The 17,463-nt window shown below is 40.4% G+C and overlaps 6 protein-coding genes across 7 annotated transcripts; 2 read left to right on the forward strand and 4 right to left on the reverse strand.

The window, feature by feature from the left end:
• Positions 1-1,219: 1,219 nt before the first annotated feature.
• LOC117636684 (indole-3-acetic acid-induced protein ARG2) lies at positions 1,220-2,045 on the forward strand. The gene is made up of 2 exons (XM_034371314.1): positions 1,220-1,458; positions 1,577-2,045. The coding sequence occupies exons 1-2, from the start codon at positions 1,385-1,387 to the stop codon at positions 1,806-1,808; spliced, it is 306 nt and encodes a 101-aa protein (XP_034227205.1). The 5' UTR covers positions 1,220-1,384; the 3' UTR covers positions 1,809-2,045.
• Positions 2,046-5,821: 3,776 nt separating this feature from the next.
• On the reverse strand, positions 5,822-6,766 carry LOC117636682 (uncharacterized protein At5g01610-like). Its single transcript, XM_034371312.1, has one exon. It carries the CDS (start codon positions 6,533-6,535, stop codon positions 6,029-6,031), a length of 507 nt encoding a protein of 168 aa, XP_034227203.1. The 5' UTR covers positions 6,536-6,766; the 3' UTR covers positions 5,822-6,028.
• Positions 6,767-7,400: 634 nt separating this feature from the next.
• LOC117636683 lies at positions 7,401-8,949 on the reverse strand. Its single transcript, XM_034371313.1, has one exon. It carries the CDS (start codon positions 8,029-8,031, stop codon positions 7,534-7,536), a length of 498 nt encoding a protein of 165 aa, XP_034227204.1. The 5' UTR covers positions 8,032-8,949; the 3' UTR covers positions 7,401-7,533.
• LOC117636680 lies at positions 7,432-9,907 on the reverse strand. The gene has a single exon (XM_034371310.1). It carries the CDS (start codon positions 8,955-8,957, stop codon positions 8,337-8,339), a length of 621 nt encoding a protein of 206 aa, XP_034227201.1. The 5' UTR covers positions 8,958-9,907; the 3' UTR covers positions 7,432-8,336.
• A 111-nt stretch (positions 9,908-10,018) lies between these two features.
• Positions 10,019-13,608, reverse strand: LOC117636677 (exocyst complex component SEC15B). Of its 2 annotated transcripts, none has more exons than XM_034371305.1 (2): positions 10,919-13,608; positions 10,019-10,151 (listed from the first exon to the last, which is right to left on the reverse strand). In XM_034371305.1, the coding sequence occupies exon 1, from the start codon at positions 13,341-13,343 to the stop codon at positions 10,938-10,940; it is 2,406 nt and encodes an 801-aa protein (XP_034227196.1). In that variant the 5' UTR covers positions 13,344-13,608; the 3' UTR covers positions 10,019-10,151; positions 10,919-10,937. The 2 variants fall into 2 exon arrangements, with proteins under 2 accessions (XP_034227196.1, XP_034227197.1); XM_034371306.1 differs by having other exon boundaries at positions 10,020-10,151; positions 10,923-13,608.
• Positions 13,609-15,605: 1,997 nt separating this feature from the next.
• Positions 15,606-17,390, forward strand: LOC117636681 (60S ribosomal protein L18-2). The gene is made up of 4 exons (XM_034371311.1): positions 15,606-15,706; positions 15,795-15,884; positions 15,980-16,291; positions 17,017-17,390. The coding sequence occupies exons 1-4, from the start codon at positions 15,704-15,706 to the stop codon at positions 17,173-17,175; spliced, it is 564 nt and encodes a 187-aa protein (XP_034227202.1). The 5' UTR covers positions 15,606-15,703; the 3' UTR covers positions 17,176-17,390.
• The last annotated feature ends 73 nt before the right edge of the window (positions 17,391-17,463 follow it).

Here is a 17,463-nt window from a genome sequence, read left to right on the forward strand (position 1 = left end):
GCCAATGAATCTGACTCATGGTTGCTAAAATTTGTAGACTTTTGAAACAAAAATGAAAAAGGGCAAGTGCTGAAATTATGAATCTTTGGACCTCCCCGAGGGAGCAAACAAGAATGGAAGGTTGAACCATAGTTCTGCACAAGAGGAATCTTTCTTATACTCGATTCACCGTCAGTTTACAAACAATCGAGAGGTTGAGAGGGAAGAGGGGTTGGTGGGTTAGGGTTTTGAAGTTTTGTGTAGAAGATATGTGAGAATTTTTATTATTTGACATTCAATTTGAATTTCTGAATTTACAAATTTTGAAGTTGTAGAGGATAGGGAGGGTTGTAGATGAATTTCCGAATTTACTTTCACTTTTGACAGAAAATTTAACAAAACTTGACGGAAGGACTTCTGGTACAACAAAACACATATTTGAGTGATTTGTGCAACTAATAATTAAGTTCAGTGACCCAAATATAACTACGAGTATAATTAAAGGACTATTGTTGCGAATAACCCAAATTATTTTCATTTTCATTAATGTGCTATTTTGTGGAGTGGAGGGTGCGTTATGTTCTGTTCTGTGGACAGCTGTTAAAGGCCAAAAAGAAAATGATAGATACATTACACACCACGAATACAAATTACACCACTTTGGATCAATGGCTTTCATTCGTCAGCACCAGTCATGACTCGTGACCCTCACAACTTCACAGGGAAGCCTACTAAGACCATTGACTTGGCTGTTAGCTTCTCTCTCGTGGACCCTCTTGGCTTTTTTTCTTTCTCACGAGGCCAAATTGCCTAAACTTCCAGAGCACAACTCAGAAACTCCGCCACCACTTTCCCTTTCTTTCTCTCCCCACGCGTACGTCTCAGATTTCATTCCGCCGGGCACATCCAAAGATCCAACGGCTAATATCCCAAACATTCTTGATACCGCACTCACGCCGACCTTTCCTCCCTTGACGTTGACTCAGACTCGGGTCACTTAAAGAAAAGTCCTCCATCCACTCAATCGCATTCCCTCTCGACCGTTGGATCACGTCCTCCCCAGTTCCTATTCCTAAAAACAATCGGAAACGGCTCTTTACATTCACCCCACGTGGCAACAAACTACAGGTCCTTCGAGAAACCCACTTTGACGAGGCTCCGTTTCATAGCGCTTGCTTTTGTTTTCTTCGCACGCGTCTCTTACTCTCTCCCCTATATAAAGGCCTGGTCTGCTCTATCTGGAACCCATCTTCGCAATTCAAGAGAGGCTTAATTTCCAAGAGAGAGAAAGAGTCATAAACAAAGAGATTTACTTTCTTTCGCTGCTGTGGGAAGTGACGGTTTTGTGCTAAGCTTTCTGCAGCGGTGTTTAGAAATCTCTCTCTAAGTTTCCATAACAAAAACAATGGCTCGTTCTTTCTCCAACGCTAAGCTTCTCTCTGCTCTCGTCGCCGATGGATTCTCTAGCACAATCATCAGGTACTTACAACTCTCTCTCTTTCTCTCTCTCTCTGCACGAGATCTTTGTTTTCAGCTAATGAAAAATATAAATTTAATTAAGGGATAATTAAACACCTTTTACTTTCGAAAACTGCAGACGTGGATATGCGGCGGGTTCTCAAGGAGTTGCGTCGAGCGTGGTTAGAGGAGGAGGTGCTACTAATCCTACAAGTGTAAACGTGGTTAAGAATTCCGGGGAAGACAAGGTGAGCTCCGCTTCAAAGGTCTCGTGGGTCCCCAACCCGAAAACCGGGTTTTACGGACCCGAGAATGGCGCCGAAGAGATCGACGCGGCCGAGCTACGTGCAGCGCTCTTGAAGAAGCACTAAGAAAAGAAAAATTCTTGGTAGTTTTTTTAGGAAACAACGAAAGGGGAAAATTGTACGAGGAATGGGCTGTCGGCGTGTTTGGGTTTGAATTCTTCGGAGTTCGGGCTTCGCCGGAATATATTTGTGATTGTTGTAATAGCTGGTTCCTCCGTCCTCTGCCTTAGGGACTATATAATATAAAGCATGTACCCTATTTATTAATTTTTGCAATAAAATGATTTTAATTCGTTGAATTTATTTTGTAGATTTAGTTGGTAATTTTGTCGTGCGGACCAAACAGAATCGTTTTGTTTGATCTGATTGTGAATGGTTTCACTTTTGGTGAAGAATAAAGATACATTTTGAACGTATTATTTAGGAAATTCTGAAAATGGATTGATAATGATGCACGTCTTTTCATTGTTGGATGTTTATACAAAGTTTCATGCTTTACTTGAGCATTTAAGTGTGTGAACCTCTATAATTAAGTTCGTCTCTGATTAAGATGATGTGGGATTTGATTCAACGACAACAATTCATCAATTACGGGGGATGGGGGAGGGTCAAACTTCGAACTCGCCCAGAAAATTGGGGCCATTGATAGAGCTGATACCAAAAAATGAGGAAGAATAGTATTCGGCTCGAAATTAATGGATGCGTGCACGTAATAGAAATCTCAAGGTTAAATAATAGTAGTTATTAGTGCATACATGAATTAGGACAGTTGGTTAAAACAGTGAGTCAATTACTTAAATTCAAGATTTCCTCTCGATAAATTATATTAATTTATAGTAATTTAAACTTTAATAATAATTAAAATTAAATTAATTTAGAGTAATTTATACTCTAATAATAATATTTGTAATGATTGCCTTATCAATAAATTAGCACCGTCCAAGAAAAACCCAAATCAAGTGGCACAGTTTCCGCCTGCCATGTTTTCATGTTCCGGTGCAGTGTAATCGATGGCCTAGGAAGTTGGCTTTAAGAGCATCTCCATCCATAAATGCTAAGACAAAGGTAAGGGCAAGCAAGAACTGCCACTATTCAAGTGAATAGTAGCAGCTTTGCCTTTTTTGGTTCCATTCTGAAAGACTAGGGCAAGGGCAAGGGAAAAAAAAGAAAAGAATATGCAACAAAATATAAACTTGTTATGTATTTTATAGGGAAAGTGAATAAAATTGTTACGTATTTATAGAGAAAATATCTATAATTTTTTAGTATTTTTTATATAAAAAATTAAATTTTTTTCTATTTTTTTGAATTTATTTTTGCTCGCTGACGTCAGCGTGACATCACCGCTGACATCAGCGCCTTCGGGCTGAAGCCTAGTCAAGATCTGCCCTTGGGCTTGCCCAGGCTGTTGGAACCCCAGCCTTGCCTGGGCTATTGGTTGCGAACTGGAGGTCGTTTGGGCTTGCGAAGGCAGCCTTTTGCCTGATTTTAAGTGCACGCTGGACTTGCTCTAAGATCCAATTATATAATTGAGAAAATGGTTTGATGCAAAGGGAGATTGCCGCTGATCAATAAATGAGTTTTGATTATTCATTTGGTCGAGGACGACGACAGGGATAGATAAATAAACTATTGAGGATAATGGGAATGAATTATTAGCGCGTTGGTTAATTAGGTCTCAAGCTAATCTAATTAGGCGCAAATATAGCGAATCAATTTGTTTGTCTGCCTCTGGTTCACCCTTGTTTGCCAATTCCAAGGAAGATATTATAAAACTTTATGGGTAGTAGGGTAGGGCCAAATTTGAGCCTCATATTATTATGTTGCCAGATAGATGCGGTAAATTGTCTAGGTCTCTGCTTTGTTTATGTTAGTCTTGTGGCGATGACGAGTACAAGTTGTCCACTTGTTTCAGCTCTCAAGAGCCAAAGGCAAGCAATAAGAAGAAGAAAGAAGCATCAACATGGAAAGTGACGTGCTGATTCATTTACTGGGTTGACCCGGCTTCTTTTTAATTTGATTGTTATGGGTTGCTTGCAATGTACAAATGAAGAAGAAACGCCAAGGCAACGTCATCCACACTCGAAGAGCTGCTGCATTGGAAAACAATCATTGTGTTGTATTTCACAAGCATCTAATTGTTTATCAAGTCACAGGGATCGTATTATCTCACCATCTTTTATGATTCTATTGAAGAAAACAGAATGGTGGGATGGGAGAGGGAGGGAGTGTGAGGTTTGCCAATGCCACCCCACTACTACTCAAACTAGAAGGACACTGGACATTCTAACTTAAAAGAACAAAAAGGCTATGGATTCACTAGAATTTCCATATCTCGACTTTCTGCTCCTTGTTCATCACATGATATGCTCTCCGTTCTAAAAATTACGCATATTCGTCGAGCAGAAGCAAAGAGACCCGAGAAGGAACAATTTTCAGGGGCAGCCTACGGGACTACTTTATTTTTCATGGCTCTAGCTATATCACACAGAAAATAGAGTTAAAAAAACCCCATACTATATGGATACATTCCAAGTCGACAACAGTGTAGAGCAGGAGAGGCAACAACGGTTGTCAGGCCAACCATACATAGGCCCAAATTCACAAGCGGGTCATAGGGGGCAAAGCTTTCTCCAACACAGCTTACATACCACTAATCCACATATGAGTCACTTCCAGGTGAATCTTAATCAATTGTTGTTCCATCATCTAATGAGTAAAACTTTCCCAGTTTTCAGAGTTTTTCTTTTCTCCTCCTTTCATCTGCTCAGCATTTCAATAGGGGATAAAATTATTTGATAACTAAAACTTCTACCTTGTAAATAAACTCAACCTTACAAATAATGCAAGGATTCTTATTCTCCCCCATTTGTAATTGCTACAGGCCACTGTCAGTCAGTTACTGACATCAACCTCATGCCACTGCCACATAGATTGCCAATATTTCTCCCACTTCCTTTGTTTAACCCTCGTAATCTAACTATAACGTAGTGCAAAGTTCCTCCGGGTCTACATTAATCTACCCATGTGTCAAGGGACATTTCCTTCATAGAAGTTTCACATACCTTCAGCAAACAAACGCTCAGCTAATATTGATACGAGAGATAAGGATTAGTTCTGTGAACGAGGCAAGTAAAGACAAAAACTACTTTAGACAACCAACTGCAAGATATTTGCTACTATGTTCTTCAAAACCAAAATAAGAACTTCCTTAAGCTTTTCAGATGAAAGCTGTCCAGCATATTGTCAGCTATGCCACTGAGTTCAGCACAAACATGACTGCAAATAACAATCTCTAAGGCATATTCAATTCAACAGCCCTGAAAATCCTTCAATTTCTATTTGCATAGTTGCACGATCAATACAAACTTGAGGTAGATCAAAAATATTACCATGAGCCGCTGACTACCTAAACTCCAAAGAAGACATCTCTAAACCCAAAAGAGCATGAAAATACACATTGTAATATGCTTTTCACTGGCACATTAGTTTTCCAAACATCTTTTGAGAGAAAGACGACCCTCTAAACCCAAAAGAACATGAAAATAAGACCACATTCTAATATGCTTATCAACTTTCACAAACTCTATGTCTGTAACCTAAAACCCTAAACCTTATCTGAACCCTCACGCACTCAAGCAGAGTACTATTTGACACGACTTGTTCATCAGCACCTAACTCAATCATTTCCAAGCTATCCATATCGAAAACCTACCTCAACAATTCCCAAGCTATCCGTACAGAATACATCAATAACAAAAACAAATAAAAATTACCTATAGCATATAAACTCTAAGAGCATACAAGCAAATCAGGTTACTTAAAAACTTGCCTCCTGGATCTGAGTGATAAGAAAGTATAAAACTTACAACCAGACCAGAAATATCAAAAGCAAGTGGTGTTTTAAATGTTTTGACCAAAACTACATTCCACAGACCCCTATCAATCAAAATACACGCTTCAACTCTTTGCAATGCACCATAACCCCTATATGCTTAAACAGTACAATGCAATTATACACTAAACTTATGTAACATAACTGCGTTTTTTTTTCTTTGGTCACATGCTCCAATTGAACATACACATTAATTTGATCTCTCGTTTATTCCTCCTCAGAATCACAATCAATATCTTGATTCATTTTCCATAACAAAACATGTAACAAACACAACTACAAGAATTATTAAAAACCATAAAATTTAGCATCTTTAAGAAATTAAATGTAAACAGACACTAACCATCACTCCAAATCCATAAAAACATCCCCATACAAACCCAATTTCTTTTCAAATTGAAGAAACAAGAGGGTTCATTTTAATTTTCCTTACTTGCCCATTGACGCAATCCAATCCACACCCGCACTGTGGGCACTCGTAAAAGTTGTCAATCGGAAACGCAGCAGAAGCGATCCCCACAGAGAATTCAAGATTGTCGCCGCTCCGAGTGACCTCGACGATGTTGAGCCACAAGAACAAGACCTTGACGCTAACCCCAGTGAGCCCAGAGAGCTTGTTCTTGGAGATAGAGCCACTGATGGTGGACTTATACTTGAGCTGGTACGACCCTTCCAATGCGAAACTGCAGGAACCGTTCAAATAAGCTCGGAATTGACCGTTGCTTCGGTCTAGTTCGTAACCAGTGACGCCCTTCGGGAGCAGACCCATCGGGAAGTCAAAGTCTTGGATGATATCGTACGCCGACCGTGAGTCATCGTTGCCAGCGGCGGCCGTTGATGACGTAGCGAATGGGGATAGGATGACGAAGAGGGCGAGAATGGCTGCGAGAGACGACATGGTTTGGGCTTTCGGATTTTCTCTCGCTTCTCTCTCCCCAAATTTTTTGTTGCTTTTGGTATTTTTCCGGGAATTGTTGTTGGTGGAGAGTGGGTTTGGCTTTGACTGACAGCGGTGGAGACGACGTATACAGTCCGAATACTTCAAGAATAGTTCTTCAAAAACGGCGACGTATGGAGGAGTTTGTATTCTTTTAGGTAGTCACGCGCTGTTGGCTTGGCAAAGGACGTGGTGACTTTTCTGTAATAAGAAAGCCAGGTTCACATTTGGAGGCTCTCTTCCAAAAAAACGGAAGGGGGGAATAGTAATTTCTCACTGACGGTGACACATATTATTTTAAAAAGTCAAGCTTTTTGATCGTCTGTGTGGATCTCTACAGCGGGTTAGGTAGGAACGGAAAGTCGAATGAACAGAAATAGAATTGTAGTTGGAGTTGGGCAACAGCCCAACACTGTACATCTTAAGGCCCTTTCTATTTTTAATTATCCAACCACCTTTTTCTGCACGTTGATAACTACCCCTTCTTCTTTTCTTTTTTCCTTTTTCATTTACCTCTTTCTCGCATATGGTTTTTCTAGGTGCAAGATATTAGGGAGCTCATTGTTGATGTTTTAGACGTAGCGACACTATCCCACTGTTAAGGGGATGATTTATGCGACGATAACATGTTAATAACACTATCCCTCCTTTATGTCCACATGCTTGGGAGGAATATGCAATAAAAAGCTCAACAACCAGTCAAACCAGTATGGATGGCAAATGAGTACCATTGGTAGATCCTTACCTGCCAAGCTTATAGTAATGGTGCAGGAGCAACCACTATTTGCTAACTTGTGAAGTTGTGAGTGGTACAAACTCATGCAAATTATGAAAATCCGTCACATATTATAATGGTATTGTAAATTTATTCTCAGATCATATAGTCATGAAAGTCGGATACTAACATAATGCCATGTCTAAACTGCATTTAGGCAATGAAAAATTGAAAACTAACTCAATTAAGCCGAGGACACTAAATTATTGATCTTAATCTTCCTTCCCTTCCCATTGACACAATCAAAACCGCAACCACAGGTTGGGCTCTCAACGAAATTACTGACTGGAAAGTCCGCGGAGGCGATGCCCACAGAGAACTCGAGCTTATCGTCGTCACGAATCACCTTGACGATGCTCAGCCACAGAAAGAGCACCTTCACTTTGATGCCACTCAAGCTCGAGATCTTGTCATCCGTTATCACACCGGTTATGGTGGACTTGTACTTCAACTTATAGGAGTCAATGGAAAAGGAACAAGTGCCATTCAAGTAGACTGTGAACTTACCTGTGGAGTTGTCTAGCTCATAGCCCAATGCGCCCTTGGGAAGAATGCCAACTGGGAAGTCATAATCTTCCAGGACTTCGTAAACTGTCAGCTCGTCGTTGACAGATGCAGATGGGGTTGAGAAGGAGACCAGAAGGAAGAGAGATAGCCAGAGCAGTGTTTCCTTTGGAGACATGGTGGATGAAGTTTTGACTGTTTGGTTATGCAGGCTCTAAACGGTAGATGGAAGTTGGAACATACATATAGATAAATTTGAGAGACAAAACAAAGAATATTCCATTTGATTCATTTGTGCATACATGATACATATATAAATTGCACACAACAAAGCAGATCTTATATAGAGAGGGCTAGCTCTAATGCTCTATTTGCAAAGCCCTCTTTTAATCTAAAAGGGGGATGGGGACTCGAAGTTAGATGGTGCACGCGATGGGCTTACTGTCCTCGGCAACTGGCCTAACTCACTTCTGCTGCATATAGTTAGTTAGACTTCATAAGTGCTCTCACCGAATGTGATGGCACGGCGCTACTCACCAACTGTTGACAAGCAAATCCACAGCCACACTGCGGGCTCTCCTCAAAGTTGTCAATTGAAAAGTCGGCTGAAGCAATCCCCACGGAGAATTGTAGCTCATCGCCATTTCGAACCACTTCCACTATGTCGATCCAGAAGAAGAGCACTTTCACACTCACGCCCTTCAAATTTTTGAGCCTGTCTTTGGACAAAACACCAGTTATGGTGGATCTGTACCTGAGCTGATACGAGTTTTCAAGGGAGAAGCTGCAGGTTCCGTTGAAATACGCCTTGAAATTGCCAGTGTCCCTGTCTAGCTCGTATCCTGTTACTCCTTTGGGAAGAAGGCCGATTGGGAAGTCATATTGTTGAAGCATCTCGTATGCTGATAGCGTGTCGTCGCTATAGGCAGAGGATGAGAGAATGAACAGGAGAAGTGCAAAGGGAAACACCAGTAACGGAGATGTGGGCTTTCTTGTATGAGACTCAGAGAAGGAAGCCATGAATTCCCAGTCTCGAAGAAGCTTTGTGAGCGGTGTTTGGTTAGGCGGAGATTGAGTGAGGCTGGCAAACAGAGGAGAGGACATGTGTACTTACGGATTGGGGAAGTTCATCAGTTGTGGTGGACGACTGGCTCAATGCATTGCACATTTCACGCAATAACAATGAAGGTGACAGTTTTGTCACATTTCTCATTAATAGAATAGAATCGTTTGAATGCCGTTTTATCTTTTGTTTGTACTGCGCTATTTTTGAGGCCTACATGGTGCCACGTAGCGTGGGGGTTTGGTTGGGCATTATCTTGATTCATGTTGCAGATGACATTTGGGAATTGGGTTTCATTCACAGTTTTAAGTAACAAATGAAGATTTTGAAGGGTCAGAAAATGAAAGCTTGAAAGTTGAAACCCAGGTGTCACTATGCCACAGACGCATGCAAGGTTGTCAGCAGATGGTGATTGGTGACGCCTCACACATAACGTTTGTGGAACAGTCAATTTATGCATTCGAAAAAGGACAAGGTTAAAGAAAAAATTGCCCATGAAGTTGTAAAAATGGATTCAATTCAACACGAAACTCTAATCTACTGGGGATGGGCCAAATAGCAAGCTGTTCGAGAAGAGATTGGATTGGCAACTGGACTGCAGAAACCAGAAATAGGCTGTCTTTGGGCGTCTGAGGCTGTTGTGAATCTCTCTGTCTAGGAGCGGCCCAGTTATTTTGAATATTAATCAATCATTCTTCTTCTCTCTGTTATTGAATCTACCACCAGGTCCAGCCGACAAGGGGCGGTATGAATCACACTAAAACTCAAGCAAAGTTGGCAATTGATCTTTCTTTACAACAACAAACTAAAAAAAAAATTGATACCCAGCTCTATGATAAAGAAAATAACATCATCGTCGACATCGTTTCTCAGTTTTGCCATTTTAAAATAGAATGCCAAATGGTGACGACAACAAAATTGTAAACAATATACTAAAGCAAATGCAAGCATAGAAGAAAGCATAATTATAAGAACTATTTCTAGTGCAGATTATCTAAACTATTTCTAAACTATTTATAGTGCAGATTATCAAAACTATTTCTAAGTGACGGTAAGCAGAAACCATAAGAATTTTAAAGAGCAGTATAGGACCCTCGGAGTCATAAACCTGTCATCAGCACATGAAACTTACAAACATACCAGGCAGCCAATTATAATTTTTCTTGAGACAAAAGTTTTCACCCTTGCTGGATCTCCTAACCCCTCAAAACACCCATCCATCGATGTTATGCCATCTGCAAATAATATGTAGCAGGAAGAAAATCTTGCCATAAGATAGATTCAATAAAATTACCAAAGAACTCTCCCTCCAACTAAAATTCATCTAAAATATAAACACGTAGACATAACATATCAGTTAACAGAAACTGGCTCTGATGGTTAGTAAAACAGTTTAAAATAAACATATTTTATCAGAAGCGAAGTCACAATGCTATATAGATTGTAATGACTTTCTCTGAATTTAAGGTGAGCTGAGGGAGTCCATCCTACACCGATATACAAGCACAAACCAAACATCAGGTCCCAGCCTTATGAGGCTTACATCTAATGCGCAAAAGACGGTAGATATTAGAACACCACCACCTATAGCAAGTGGTACTGGGAGTAAGATAAATACAAGCCTAAAGAGAGTCAAGATTAGAAAACCAGCTAGACCTCAGTAAAATCCATAAGTTTGACAAGTCTCATAAATTCCCATTCTCTTTCAAGACAAGCTTTAGTGAGGTTGCATGCATTTTACTTATGTACTCAACCAGCGGGAGAATTTCAAAGATATAATGCAAATTCTTCAACGACTTGAAAGTAAATCATCAATACAATAACCAATGAGTAACTATGAGCCTGATACATACAGAAGAATCTTTGCATATCCCATGATACATTGAGAAACAACAATTGGCATTGGCAAATAACAAGGTTAGCAACGAAAAAGCTATGAAATAATTCCAATCACAATCAACAAGGGGTATTGTAGGGGAGGGGAAAAGGGGAAGGATCATACATACAGCTACGTAAACAAATCAATTCACATCCTTGAGTCTTTTTATCAATGCATCTAGAGATTTCTTCTTTGGGTTCTGCCTGCCTCCCCGGCTCCCAAAAGTTCCAAATAGCCGCTCAGAAGGATCCCTCAATTTTTCTGAAATAGCCACTACTTTTCTGTAGTCCAAGGTATTGTAACTCCTCTCCCTGATTACCGGATTAAGAAAATTCTCTGGATGATTGCTTAAGAGTAAATTAATTAATTGCCTCAACTCAGCAAGTGCTGTTTTCAACTGATTTGCTTCCTCATCTGAGAGTAAAGGAGCTTGATTATCTGCAAAAGATTCCAACAGCCGAACATCCACATCAATGCTCATAATTGCATGTACAGTAAACCTCTTAACTGCATCCCCAAGTAAAGCCCCAACTATTTTCTCTGATATGTGAGAAAGGACATCCTGCAAAACTCGTTTAAGGACATGGGGAGGCAAAATCTGCTGAGCAGTGGAAACCAGGGTTTCCAAATATATGACCACCTCATTCACATATTCATTCCCATTCGGCAGAGCCTCATCGGCCATCCAGTTCACATTCTCAATCAACATCATGAACCCATCCACTTTTTGTTTAAGCAACCCAGAGAGTATCTCTTCTGCTGCATCACGGGCTTTGCAAAGCGGAAAATGCCTCCGCCCCCTCTCCACCATTCTCAAGGGAATGCCAGAAAGCTGAGCAGCATGTCGAAAGAAGAAATCACAAGCTCGCTCCATGACTGCCATATTAGCCGCTACTTGCATTGCCGGGGAGACCCCATGGATAGATACATTGATTAGCTTCAAAAGAGCCCCATCCAAAGCTTCACTTAACAATCGATCCAAATACTTCTTAACGACCTCAAAGAAATCAAGCTGCCCACCATACGACATGAAACTCACAGAATCCTCAATAAAAGACCGTACAATGCGGCAACAATCAGGCACCGTAGAACTAAATGGTGCAACATAAGGAAAAGCCGGTATGATATCAGAGGTCTGTATCTGAAACGAAAGAACATTCATGGAATATTCATACTCTTTCTTCATCAACATCTGATCAAACTTATCAGCAGAAAGTGCCTCAGCAATCTGTTTACGACAATCTGACAACAACAGCTCATGGTACTTATCCCTATGCTTGCTCAGAACATCAAGCAAAGGGTCAACCAGATATCCATACCTACGCAAAGTCACACCTAACAAGCTCACATAGTCCTTAATCAACAACAAGTGATTGGCCGTTTGCATCCTAGAAAACTGATCCTCCAAAACGGAACACATTTTACTAACAGCAGTTTCCCACAAATTCTCAACCTCCAATTTCGATATCAAACCGCCACCGGTCCTCACAATCCGATCCTCAACAATAAAAAATCCGGCTATTTGCGCAAAGAAAGTTTGATGAGATTCAAGAAACGGAGTCATGGAAGATACCTGAAAATCAGAAGTGAGCTGAAGCTTTCGATTCTCGAAGTAATACTGCTTGAACCGGTCTTCAAGCCCTAGAGTCTGGTGAATATGATAGGCTCTGTACAAGGGAGTCAAATCAACCCCCGGAAATCCACTTCCACCGTTAATATCATCTCCAACCCCACCGCCGAGTCCATCTTCGTCTTCTTCTTCCAAAGCGTAGACGCAGTCCCTGAGGCTGAGGCGGCTCTGCTCCTCAGCTTGGCGTTGCTTGATTCTCAGATCCTCCTCTCGTTGCCTCGCCGAGGAAGCTTGACCGATCGCCAACTGACCAAGGTTCCGACTCACCACGCGGATCTCCACCAGCCAATCGCCGAACTCCTTGCTGACCTTCCGTTCGATATGCCACCGAATCTCTGGAATCTTCTTCTCCAGCATCCGCTTGAGCGTAGACGACGGCGTTTTGTCTAGGAACTCGGACTCGATGGTGTCGACGCACTTGAGCGCCATGTAGAAGTTGCTGCTGGAGAGATGGTAATTGGATCGGGAACAAAGCTCCATCAAACGAATACAGTTTCGAACCGATTCGAGCGCGAGATTGACGTTTCGGGAAACGTTTCGGGCTTCGACGAATGCGTCGAGGGAGGAGAGAAGAGGGAGGCCGACCGACTGAAGCTTGGTGTTGGAATCGTAGAGAGAAGACTTGAGGGAATCGACGTCGGAGAGGAGGGATCGGAGGTCATCGACGGCGAGGATGAAGTCTTGATAGTGGGCCTTGCAGACCTCCTCGATTTCAGACTCCTTGGATCGGGCGAAGTGGCGGAGGTGCTGGAGCAACGTATCGGGCTTGCCGGAAGTGAAGACCTTGCGGACAAACGGGCCCACATCCTCGCCGTTGCAGATGGCCGAGGAGAGGAGCAGTTGGTCGAGTTTTTCAGCCGAGTCTGCGCTTTCCGCGGCGGACGGAGCCACTTTCCGCCGAGATTTTGTGGATTGCATCGTGCACTTGTGGGGGAACAGAGCGCGGAGGGGATTTAGGAAAAATTACAAGAGAGGGAGAGAGGAGTAGTTACTTGGACATTTGAGGGAAGCTTTGCTGTTTGACTGAAAAGCCACTCGGAACGAGGGAAAATGTTAGGGATATACGAAGATTACGGTGGGGTAGTTTGGTAATTGGGAGAGATAATGATAAAATTCAACGGCGATTCTGACGGACGGGTGTCTGAATCTCTGACGATTGAATTGGTAATAGGGTAGGACAACAACAGATTTTAATCAACCCTGTATTTATTTTTGTCAAATAAACGGAATTCGATTACCAATTCTTTATGTTATAGATTAAGTATGAATCATAATTAGCAGTGTATTGTATTATTTATCATTACTTTCGTTTGAAGTAAAATATTTGTGATAAATTCGATACTTATTTACGATTAGTTTTATTCTGAAAATGAATTGATCCGTTTGAAAGTACTTAGTAAATAACTTATAGTTTGGATGATTCATGAACTTAAGTATTTTCATATATTGTTTCGAATCAATAAATGGATAATTGCATTGCAGAAGAGATAATCCGCAGCTTAGGCGTAGAAGTTATGCCAGCTATAAGGAATAGGAAACTGCCCCACATGCGAGCTTGGTGGTATGATGTATAGGATGTCGATATATTAGAGGGTTGGGTTGGGGTGGATTAGGTTGGGTCGGCTGAGTTCTCTGGTTGCTGAATTATATAAATACCATGCAAAGTTCATAAAAAATAAGGATAAAGAAACAGAGGACATCCTCAGCACCAGAAAAGTAAAGGATGAAAAGGGACGTTGTAGAGTGGAGGCCACTTGGCGCCGCCGCGGTGGAACAAAATATGAATATGATTGAGAAAACAACCGAATTCTTGTTTCAATTAGTTTTTTTTTTTTTCGTTCTTTTAAATCGTCTTTTCGAACGACTTTCCTTTCCATTTGCCGTCAAACACGTTAGAATAATTAAAATTTTATTTGTTGACTGATCTAATAATTTTTTTACACATAAAAAAAGTGCGAAACAAAACGACTTTTAGATGAGAACAAACATAATTTATGGTATTTTGGCATGACCATTTACATCACTTTAGAAACCCTTTACTATTGATTTCATTCAGGGACGGAAATACACCTAATTAAGGAGGGGATAATAAGTCTTACTCTTCAAATAACACTATATAAGTTGCACCTTTCGAGTCTTCATATAATTAAAATAATTCATTATCCATTCATTATCATTTTGGTGACAAAGTCGACAAGTCTAAGAAACAGTCGTAAACAATTTATTCTACAATTTTTTTTTCACGGGCTATGCATTCTTTTTTTTCTTTTTTTTGCCTATGTGTAGAGATGTGCAACTTTCCTCTTCTCTGTTTATTCTCCACATGCAATACAAAGGATTCTTTGGGAGGGTAAGTTATTCAATTGGCTGGGCTATAATTTTTTTTTGGGCTGGAAAAACAACAACCACCTGTATTGTAGCCCAGGTTAGTCATGCTTACGGTCTGTCCCTAATTTCATCCCAGTAACTCCAAGCAATATCCTAAACTATTGTTGCACCTAACAAGCTAGAAGTCTAATAGTCTACTTTTGCACCCCGATGTCTTTTGCTTCATTCCCTTTCCCAAATACTGTTTGTATACAAATAAAAGTTATATTAATATCTTTTGTATTGCCATATTTTTTGTCATCGTAACTTATGTACTTGTTTTATTAGAGTGTTTAGAGTTACATGTTACGAGTGAATAGTAAATACATCTAGAACACAATATATGTTTTACGAATTTGAAATTTGAGACTAAGTATAAGATTCATTAATCTTTAATAGATACAAACTTGACAAAGAAATCATAGGTGTCTAATTCCCATTAATTTTTGAGTTTGAAGGTAAGTTTTTCATTGCGGAAGTTGGAAGAGAGACACAATTTATTTTGCACCAAATAAAGTTTCACATTTTGCATATCAACCATCACCTACGAATATAATATTTTACATATCAAGGTAAATTAGACTATTTCATGCCGACTAGGTTACTTCACACTTAAAAAATGAAATATGGGTGTAGGAATCAAATTTTAGGGTGCAGTGCAAATTATCCCTTCTATAGACGGGGCTTTTGGGCTTGAAGAACCTTTTTTTTTTAAATTAAAAAAAAAAGAAAAAAAAAAGGATAAAGAACACGAGGCCAGTGGGCCTATTTTTGTCTGGGTCAAGAAGCCCAATAACCCTTCATAGAAAAAGCCCCATTTATATAACAACTCGAGAGCTACGCAAGTTCGACTTTCCCAGCAAATAAAACCCTAGACCCCTTCTCTGCCTCAAGAGCAACAAGGAGCCGCTATGGTAATCTCCCTTCAAACCCTAAGACCCACATCTCTATTTTCTCCGACTTGCTCTGTAACTGTGTTCCTCTTCATGTTTATACTCGCAGGGTATCGATTTGGTCGCCGGTGGCAAGAGCAAGAAGACAAAGCGCACAGCGCCCAAGTCCGATGATATCTACCTCAAGCTCCTCGTGAAGGTCCTCCCTTTGAATTTGAATATTTGTATATCTACTTTCTCTTTGTTTTGTGAAGCTTTATTGGGTATTGATTTGTTTTTGGATCTGGGTTTCAGCTGTATCGGTTTCTTGTAAGGAGGACTGGGAGTAAGTTCAGTGCGGTGATTTTGAAGAGGCTGTTCATGAGCAAGGTGAACAAGGCCCCTCTCTCCCTTTCCAGATTGATTCGTTACATGAACGGGAAGGATGGTAAGATCGCTGTGGTCGTCGGGACTGTGACAGACGACATTCGAGTTTATGAAGTACCTGCTCTGAAAGTGACTGCTCTTAGGTTCACTGAAACCGCCAGGGCTCGGATTGAGAAGGCTGGTGGAGAGTGCTTGACTTTTGACCAGCTGGCTCTCAGGGCCCCTCTTGGCCAGAACACGGTATGTCTGTTGCCAATTTACTTGTTTTTTCATATTTATTTGTATATTTAGTTATCTGAATGACCTGCAAACTTGTGGTTTTTGGGTTTTGTTGGATTTGATAGTTCAATTATGATATTTTGCCTTCATGCGTACACTTCACTTGATTAAGAGTAAAATCTCATAGAAAAGTAACACGATCTTCTAGTCTTTTCACAATATGTAATTTAAAATCATGATCGTGCCAGTATCAAACCAAACCAAGGGTATTGTTTCAAACTTGTAGTTAATATGTGACACTAGGTTCACAGATATGGGTGCTATTGGGTGGTGTAGGTTATCGGGATATGATATGATGACAGAAAATAAGCATTTGGGTTGGAGATAAAAGTGCCATAGCAAATTGTCTACTGTAATTTAGCTTAGTGGTCGTTATGAAGTGGACTATTTCATTGTGAGAAGAGAATCTTGAACTATTTGCGACACCATGTAGAGGATAGCATATGTTGGTGAAGATTAATGGAAGCTGTGATGAAAATTGGAGGTGTAGTGTCTTTTTAGGTGCAAAAAGAGTGGTGAGGAGAATTTTGAACCATCTGGTATAGGTAGTTACGGTTTTGAAATCTGATAATCTGTTTTGGTACATTCTAAGATTAGTGTCTTCTTCTATTCATCCCTCTGTGTTCACAAGAATTTTTTTGAATAAAAGGATTATGCTGATAAATAAACAACAATTCTTTCTGCAGGTTCTTCTCAGAGGACCAAAGAATGCTCGTGAAGCTGTGAAGCACTTTGGACCTGCTCCTGGTGTGCCTCACAGTCACACCAAACCCTATGTACGATCAAAGGGTAGGAAATTTGAGAAGGCTAGAGGCAAAAGGAACAGCAAGGGTTTCCGTGTTTAAGAGTTGCAAAACAAGTCATCTCCCTATTTTCAGTTGTGTTTTTCTCACTTTGCGTTATTGTTGGACCTATTATGTTATCAATAGCTTATCATCATCTATATTTCCATTGTTCCCTATGACTATTTTAACTTTTGAGAGGAAGATATTTAGATGTTTGAAGGATTAATGGATACTTGCAGAAATGTATGGTAGATGTTGAAGATTTTGTTTAATTCGATTTTGGTTTGATATTAGTACTTTTCTCACCCTCACTCATCTTCATGCATGAAGCCACAAACAAATTTTAAA

This window comes from Prunus dulcis, chromosome 8 (assembly GCF_902201215.1).
Source record: "Prunus dulcis chromosome 8, ALMONDv2, whole genome shotgun sequence".
NCBI classification, from domain to species: domain Eukaryota; kingdom Viridiplantae; phylum Streptophyta; class Magnoliopsida; order Rosales; family Rosaceae; genus Prunus; species Prunus dulcis.

Coding starts and splice junctions, on each gene's coding strand:
- LOC117636684 (XM_034371314.1), top strand. CDS start 1,385: ATGGCTCGTTCTTTCTCCAACGCTAAGCTTCTCTCTGCTCTCGTCGCC. Junction 1,459..1,576: donor TTCTCTAGCACAATCATCAG/GTACTTACAACT, acceptor CGAAAACTGCAG/ACGTGGATATGCGGCGGGTT.
- LOC117636682 (XM_034371312.1), bottom strand. CDS start 6,535: ATGTCGTCTCTCGCAGCCATTCTCGCCCTCTTCGTCATCCTATCCCCA.
- LOC117636683 (XM_034371313.1), bottom strand. CDS start 8,031: ATGTCTCCAAAGGAAACACTGCTCTGGCTATCTCTCTTCCTTCTGGTC.
- LOC117636680 (XM_034371310.1), bottom strand. CDS start 8,957: ATGTCCTCTCCTCTGTTTGCCAGCCTCACTCAATCTCCGCCTAACCAA.
- LOC117636677 (XM_034371305.1), bottom strand. CDS start 13,343: ATGCAATCCACAAAATCTCGGCGGAAAGTGGCTCCGTCCGCCGCGGAA.
- LOC117636681 (XM_034371311.1), top strand. Junction 15,885..15,979: donor ACCTCAAGCTCCTCGTGAAG/GTCCTCCCTTTG, acceptor TCTGGGTTTCAG/CTGTATCGGTTTCTTGTAAG. Junction 16,292..17,016: donor CCCCTCTTGGCCAGAACACG/GTATGTCTGTTG, acceptor TTCTTTCTGCAG/GTTCTTCTCAGAGGACCAAA.